The 8,417-nt window shown below is 35.4% G+C and overlaps 2 protein-coding genes across 5 annotated transcripts in view; both read left to right on the forward strand.

The window, feature by feature from the left end:
- LOC115232661 overlaps positions 1 to 1,675 on the forward strand; it is a 442,239-nt gene extending 440,564 nt beyond the window's left edge. For all 4 annotated transcript variants that reach the window (XM_029802677.2, XM_036500350.1, XM_036500349.1 and 1 more), the window contains one exon: positions 7 to 1,675. In XM_029802677.2, the coding sequence (XP_029658537.1) occupies positions 7 to 1,641 (1,635 nt within the window). In that variant the 3' untranslated portion in view covers positions 1,642 to 1,675. The remainder of the gene's footprint in view (positions 1 to 6) is intronic.
- Positions 1,648 to 5,312, forward strand: LOC115226587 (signal transducer and activator of transcription B-like). Its single transcript, XM_036500352.1, has 2 exons — positions 1,648 to 4,090; positions 4,136 to 5,312. The coding sequence occupies exons 1-2, from the start codon at positions 1,980 to 1,982 to the stop codon at positions 4,551 to 4,553; spliced, it is 2,529 nt and encodes an 842-aa protein (XP_036356245.1). The 5' UTR covers positions 1,648 to 1,979; the 3' UTR covers positions 4,554 to 5,312.
- The last annotated feature ends 3,105 nt before the right edge of the window (positions 5,313 to 8,417 follow it).

The following is an 8,417-nucleotide window of genomic DNA, read 5'->3' on the forward strand; positions in this document are numbered from 1 at the left end:
TTTTAGACTATCCACGGATCGAAGCTGGAAATAGTAGATGAGGCTAGCCATATGGTTATGTTGGAAGCGCCGGACAAAGTGAATAAACTTATTTTGGAATTTATTTGCTCACGTGGATCACATAAACTGCCAGATGTAAAAGAATTGGCTGAAGAAGGAATAGAAACACCACAAAGATCAGCGGTGAACGAGAAGCAGTTCGAACCTTCCCAGAAAGGTGAGGAACAAACACCATCTCCTGAGGCTTACACGCACAAATGGGCCTCGGTACATACAGAAGCCACACCGAGGTGTGCGGAAGAGGAACAGGAGGAAGGAAGGAAACACGAGGAAGAAGAAGAAGAAGAAGAAGAAGAAGAAGAAGAAGATAATGAGGGTGAAGTAATTATCACGATTCCATCTAAAGCAAGTCCCAGTCAAAAGGAAGGAAACGCTGCGAGATATAGATGCAGGTTAAAGAAAGGTGTTGTCACTGGTTACGACAATGCTAGTTATGAATATGAAGAATCGGAAGGAGGTTATTATATTTATAAAGACCAATATGGTCAGAGTCATTATGTGAGTGCAGAAGAGTTCCACGAACTGTTTGATAAATCTAACAAGCAAGTAAATAGCTCGAGCGAAACAAGGAGCGTAAACAATATTGAAGTAAAGAACATGAATATACCATCATTTGAGGATATTAATATCTTTGAAAATTGTAAAGAATCTTACATTAAAGAATCACAACTGAACAACCAAGAGACAAGTAGCACATGTAAAAACAAAACCAATGATATCAATATCTTACCGCACAAACTCTCGCAAAATACATTAAAGTCTTCAGACAATAAGTATCCAAAGAGTTTGTCTTCTTTTGATGGGAAATGTAAAAACGGCGTGAATAGACAAGAAGTAGATATTAACAGTAAACACAGTCATGGTAACCGTCCAGCAAACACCCAGCCATCTGTCACGTTAGCCTTGGGACGTCAACGGAGTGACTCACTTGACTATCTTGGTGAAGAAGAATTAATTATTATCACCTCGGTAAAAGAGAAAGAAAAGAATTGTATGTTTTTGAAAGATTCTTCCCATGAAACAGCGTCAATGAAGAATGTTTCGCAAAATTCGATTCTGAATAAAAGATCTGACTACAGTTCACTAAATAATTCGAAGTCAAACGAACTTAGCAATTTGCCTGTTAATGTTCAGGCATTACATTCAGAGTTAGTTCAAAAACTCAACACAAAATTAAACCCACAGGAGAGAAAAGATGTTCGGGAACCAAGCGTTGGAATTAAAGAAACACACAGTATGGGCTCTAATGAAGAGTCAGTTGTAAATCGTAGTGCCTCTTTTTTGGAGTCTAGGAAGCTAATGGAAGAACATTTTTCAAAATCAGCATTCAGAATGAGTATGGGTGCTCGTCCGATTATACCACTTCCTGGAGCCCCAATCTACCCTTACAAATCATCTCAAATCTCCCCAGAGAGACACGAAACTACTAAATCAACCAGCCCAGAATATACTAAGATTCAAGAGACAATAATAGTAGAAATTCTTCTTTATGCTATGCTGAGACAAGCATTGTCACAAGCAGTCCGTCTTTCCTACAATCAAAGAAAGCTATTAATGAGCATTTCAGTAAAATTGGATTAAGAAGCCCGCAGTTTTCATCAACTCCTTTATCTGAGTCCAAGAACTCACGAACTAGCTCCGGCAGCAACATACTTCCAAGAATTAATTCGAGAAAGGAATCAAAAGATATAAGATTATCGCCAAATAAAATTCAACCTAAGCAAGAAAAGACCTATACAGACACACCAAATAGTCCGTCCAAAACAAGTCTTAGTGTAAGTGAATGGGCAGAACGTCATTTGCAGACAATATCAGAAATTGTTTTACCAGGTGGCGTGAATTCCACGGAAGGCAGTCCACAAATCAGCCCTAAAGCGTCTTCCCTAACAAGCGATAAAGAAAGTAAAACTGAAAAACAAATGAGTTTGAAAGATTGGGCAGAAAAGCATTTAAAATTGATTTCGGAATTCATAACTCCGCCAGTTACTCCAGTGAAAAGTAATTCTCGCAATAACTGCGAAAGCTCTAATGATGATAACGACAGCGAGAAAATTGAAAATAGACTTCCATTAAGTCAATGGGCAGAAAAACATGTAAAATTGATCTCAGAAGGAAAGTCTGATATTGCTTCTTCTAGAAATATACCTGTTGACACTGTTAACAATGTTCAATTTGAAAATAATACAAGTAAAACATTAAATGTAAGTGAGTGGGCAGAGAGACATGCTCGAAGAGTTTCCAGCATGGCTTCTAATTCGCCAATTGCTTCTGAACCAGATGTCGAGCGAAAGACAATAGAAGGAAGAAAACAAGAACAGCAAAGTATACAAAATAAACTTAGTGTGAGTGAATGGGCAGAGAGACATGCTCGAAGAGTTTCCAGCATGGTTTCTAATTCGCCAATTGCTTCTGAACCAGATGTTGAACGAAAGAGAATGGAAAAAAGAAAACAAGAACATCAATGTATACAAAATAAACTTAGTGTGAGTGAATGGGCAGAGAGACATGCACGAAAAATTTCCAGCATGACTTCTAATGTGACAACTAATCCTATACTTGATTCCCCTCAAAATAATGATGAAAGCAAGAAAAAATATAAACCTACTTCAACTGTAAAAATTGCAGAAAGTAATATTAGTATCAAAAATTGGGCCGAAAAACATGTGAATATTATTTCTGAAATGAATTCCAATTTGAACTCTGGATCAAGACGTAATTCTTTCCAGATAAATAGTTTGTCAGGTGAAAATACATTTAATTCTTCAAAAGTCAGTGAAGACCATCCGAAGATAGAACACAAAAATAGGTCGCTAGCATCAGATACGCAAACACCGTTTGCTGATAATAGAATATTAAACATGAATTTGCAAATTAGCTCACCCAATGATGCACACTCACCAAATCATCAAGGGAATGTTTCTAAGGAAGATAAACTTGAATTGCAAAAATATGAAGAAAACCAAATAGATACTCATAGTATTGGTGACCTTCCGGAAGAGACTGAAGACTGTGAAAGTAATACTTCGAAATCAACAGAGACAAGAGCCATGGATAAAGTTGATATTAAATTCAAAGACGTAATCGATGAAACCGATAAAAATGAATTAATTATACAAGATAAACAAACATACGTTATTGACAGTGACAACAAAGAAATGGAAAATGTAAATGATTCAGAACTAAATCCAGATGTACATAACAAGAAGGAAGGAATTGAATTTATGGAAGCTAAAAGTCCAAGACAGAAACTACAAGACGCAAGTACTGATTGTTCTGAAATTTGTGAAGTAGATGAGATACCACATCTCAGCAATACAGACCTCAACAGATGGGCAGAACGACATTTTGAAAAGATTCTAGGTGCCCATACACAATCTGATTCGCAAAAACAAATTTCATCCCAAGTGCAGCAAGATATTTTCGAAGGTGATAAAAGACGAAACAGAAAGGCACATTTAGACAAAAAATCCAATGAACACAGGCGATCTGAAATCATCTCTGAATCTAGTCAAGCTGAAACAATCCAAAATATTGACAATAAATCAATGACTAAAAAATCGGACTCAAAACCTCCTGAATCAGAATCTGATTCCAGTTCCGATATATGCTTTGAATCTTGCTACGAGCATTTTCCCGAATCTCCAACAAATTCTCAGACAAACGATCTTTGTAGTCAGTCTTTTGTTATTGATACAGATGATATGGTAAGTGCAGCAGATAATTCACTGACTTCGGATATATTAGGCCAGAGGTTTGTTTTCGACGATAATAGCAATGTAGTTGATTCAGATACTGACATGTATAGTGATCAGTTTAACCTCGAGGAAATTAGCGTAAAAAGTCACGAACCAGATTCATCAATGACACACGACTCAAATCTAATATCAAAATACGAATCTTTCACAAATCAGCAATCATCCAATTCTACTACTTCGGTTTTACACTCAACGTGTAATCAATTAAACCTCAGTGAAAATACATTAGCTAGCAGCAAACTACAAACATTAGATTCTGAAGACACTCAGTCACAACTAGAGATTGAAACTACAGAGATACTTCTAACAGAAGGAACCGTGTTCCACTTAAGCAAAAATAATTCCAGTCCTACTTCACCCTCTACTCATATCGCGAGTCATTCTCTTACAGATGTCGATAACTCAAACATTACACATCGAAAACATAAACCCTCCTTTGACAGTAGCCTCAACAACTCGGTTTCTCCAAAGTGCCAAGCCATATCATCATCCAATAATAATGAGGACACAACTGACATAATACAATGTCAAACACTCTCTTTGAGAGAAGAAAATGTTCTCGAAACAGACAATGACAATAATTTGATCAACAATCCTGAAAACAAGGTCAAATTCGATGATGTAAAAGTGACTGCAGCCATTACTGCGAGTACCTCTGCAGTAGAATGTTCAATAAAACCAATAACAACTAATGACGGTTTGCCAAGATTGAAATCTTTTCATATGAACGTACTCTGAGTGTCAAAAGAAACCTGCAATTGAAATCTTGGAACAAGTTGCTTGTCTTCGCAAGCGTTTTTACTTAATATTATTATCAGCTTATCATCACCATCATCATCATCATCATCATCATCATCATCGTCGTCGTCGTCGTCGTCCTCTTCCACGTCCTCGTCGTCATCTCATCGCCCCCATCATCATCATCATCGTCGTCGACGTCGTCATCATCATCATCATCATCACTGTCGTCGTCGTCATCGTCGTCGCTGTTGTTATTGCTTATTATATATTTATGTAATTATTGTGTGGTGGGTTGGCAGACACGTTGAACCCTTGCGGTATTTAAGTGCTCAACTCTACGTTCTGAGTTTAAATCTCGCCGAGGTTAACTTTGCTTTTCATCCCTCTCAACTCGATAAAATATAACAGGCAAATATCGAGGTCGATTTAACCGATTAAACACCCTGATCCCAAATTCCTGGCTTTATGCCGACAGTAGTAATATTATTTTATTGCAATCAACGCTACATTATTTGCAAAGATATTCTTATTGTTAGAATTATATCATAAATATATTAACATTCCATGTACATATACACAAGTAGTAGTAGTAGTAGTAGTAGTAGTAGTAGTAGTAGTAGTAGTAGCAGTATTAGTCGTTATCATTTATTTATTTATCAAATGGGCGATGAATCGAGGAACAGTATAGGGACAAATTAAGTGAGAGAAAGTCTTTTAGAGAAGCATGTATGAGAAAACACCAATAAAAGGAAAAATCGTCGGTAGGATGAATCAGGGGAATCCCACAGGTGCCGGATTACACTTAATATCAAAGTCAAATGCTTTCTCTCGGCTATTGTTCTTCAACTTACAGACGAATGCTAAGAGTAAGCCTATTCACATAGGTCATAACCTCGACTTCCTTTTATCTTTCAGTAAATATACTAGAAAGGAAGTACAGCTCGTTACTCCCTGTTATCACTTTCCTCTTGAATTAAAGCATGAAGAAATTAGTAGAGGATTAGTCGAAGAGGAAAGGGAAGTATTTTTAGTTATGTTCAGCACAAAACCACTTTCGTCATTTCCACCAGAAATACGAAACAGTTTTCCTCTCAGCTACCAAAATATCAGCAAACAAGCCCAGCTTGCTTACATAAAGTTCATCTGCCAGAACGTCAGAACGTCCTAAACTTCTCGATTTGACCTTTCAATAACCGTTTTGTAGACACCATAACTTTGGGTGTTTTTGACGATAACTACCTAGCGACCTGGGGACGTTTAGCAAGCGACGCTGTTTCACAGCTTAGGATTAACGTGAATTTATATAAGCTTGTTTTAGTGTAGCCACATTAGACGAAAAGGTGTAAAGGTGGTATCCTTTTTATTTGCGATAGCTGGGGTAATCCGGTTTCCAGAGATTTCCAAAGGTTCCTATCAGAATTTTGTGGATTACTTTCACTTTAAAATTCTTCACAACACCTGGAATCATATTCATCAAATTTTTGTGAACTGCTAGCATTTGTATTATTCAAATATTTAGAGAATGTTGCTCTTGAGACAATCTCGCCGACACCATCATCTTGCATTGCAATATCTTTATCTTGGTCTACATACGCCATCACTTCAACAACCTTCATTTTTAGAGCTTTTGAATATTTATGTTGCTGTTTTTGTTTTTTATGGCTCGGAGTTTAGTACTAATTGTTTTGTGACTGTAATTGTGGTAGATTGGCGGGTTCTTTTATGCGTGATCCAATCTTCCAACTTTCAATGTTACACAACGTTTTGCCTTCATCATTCTGTTGAAATATGAACTTTCAAATGACTCTAAAAATGACTCTTTTTCGCACTCGCATTCACTTCTGCAACAAAGTATGTAACAAAAGTTCAAAATCAAAACAAAGGGTTTTTTGCTTAGTCGTTGCCACACATGTAATGATGATGATGATGATGATGATGATGATGATGATGATGATGATGATGATGATGATGATGATGATGATGATGATGGTGATGATGTCTTTTGTTCTTTTTTATTATGATGATTTAATAATGATTATAATAATTTTGAAAGAAGAAACAATATGTCAAAAGAAGTTTTGGAAAATATATAAAATCTTCAAGCAAATGCATAATCAAAACGCCAGCATTAATAAACATGTTCAACATGCAGAAAATAACACAAGTTGACACATTGCAATGAAAAGATGCAATACCAAAATAATACATTGCATATAAGCAAGGTACACGAATGAGCAGTGCAAGTAAGCATTAAAAATAAGCAACAAGAAAATCAGTTGTTTGTTAATGATGATTATGATAATGATGATGTTGGTGGCGGTGGTGATATGTAAGGCGATGGTGATGGCGATGTTGATAATGATGATGAACTTTGGATGAGATTGTAGAAGCAGTACCATTTACTTCTAAAAGACAGAAGCCAATGATTCAAGCATCATAGATTAATACAAATCTTTATTGTCAAAAATTTATCTATTTATTTAACTATTTATTCCTGCAGTTACACACGCACTCACACACACACACACCACACACACACACACACACATACATATATATATATACATATATATATATATATATATATATATATATATATATATATATATATATATATATATATATATTCATACTCACAAGCAGACATGCGTACGTACATACATACATACATATATATATATATATATTCATACATACAAGCATACATGCTCAAACACACACACACATGCATATATATATATGAATTACTCTAGCATCATATTTATTGCACCTTTGTCATTCCATATGAAAAGAAATGGCATTACAATAATCAAAAAGTGCTCAAACAAATGTAAACAGACATTTCTTTGTAAATACTTAAAATTTTGCATTTATATAATCACTTGTATATTTGCTCGTGCAAACACACACACATTTGTGTATGTATATGTGTGTGTGTATGTATATATATGTATATATATATATATATTATATATATATATATATATATATATATATATATATGTATGTATGTATATATATGTATATATATATATATATATGTATGTATGTATGTATACATATATATATATGTATGTATGTATGTATACATATATATATATATATATATATATATGTATGTATGTATGTATGTATGTATATACACACACATATATATAAATATGATATCCCCTGTTGTGAGTGTATGGTCAAAAATAAGGTCTATTATTCTTAACTGTCAAATATCCGACTGTTTAAAAGCATATAACGATTGTTTTCATGAAGCTAGTTCATTTCTAAGACTACTATTATCTATAAACAATTCCATGGTAATTAAAGAGTAGTCGGGATCCCATGCGGAAGGAGACCATTATATACCGGCAATTCAACAGAGAGGAAAGAGATGGAGGGGGAATTGTGATTATTGTCGTTGTTCATGTTATTGAAGATCAGAGGTGCATCTCTGAATACTTAGACCTATGCAGATCTTTCGCTGTAAGATCATATTCGACCCACGAATCTGTTATTCCAGATATACTATAGTACCATCTAGTTAACCGTCATGCTGCGCAATTCAACATGCACCTATGATGGAGTCTGTTTCTGTACCCTTACTTCTTTTGCTGTTTAAGCTGAAGTCAAGCATATTCCAGCCATGACCAACAAGTCTTTATTCCAGGTGGAGTATCGAGGACTATGTTATATAATGTTTACCTTCTACTTTTAGAAACGGGAAGGGTATCATTTGAGGAAGATTTGGATATTATTCCGAGCCGGTTGACTGTTCTGTAGAGGTCTCTGTCGTCCGTTTGTATCTCTGATTGAGGGTGATTGAGAGTGATTTCTACAAGCGTAGAAATGGGCAAGGTGGACACAGTCAAA

Source organism: Octopus sinensis, linkage group LG2 (genome assembly GCF_006345805.1).
Source record: "Octopus sinensis linkage group LG2, ASM634580v1, whole genome shotgun sequence".
Classification (NCBI taxonomy): domain Eukaryota; kingdom Metazoa; phylum Mollusca; class Cephalopoda; order Octopoda; family Octopodidae; genus Octopus; species Octopus sinensis.

Coding starts and splice junctions, on each gene's coding strand:
- LOC115226587 (XM_036500352.1), top strand. CDS start 1,980: ATGAGTTTGAAAGATTGGGCAGAAAAGCATTTAAAATTGATTTCGGAA. Junction 4,091..4,135: donor TCTGAAGACACTCAGTCACA/ACTAGAGATTGA, acceptor AGAAGGAACCGT/GTTCCACTTAAGCAAAAATA.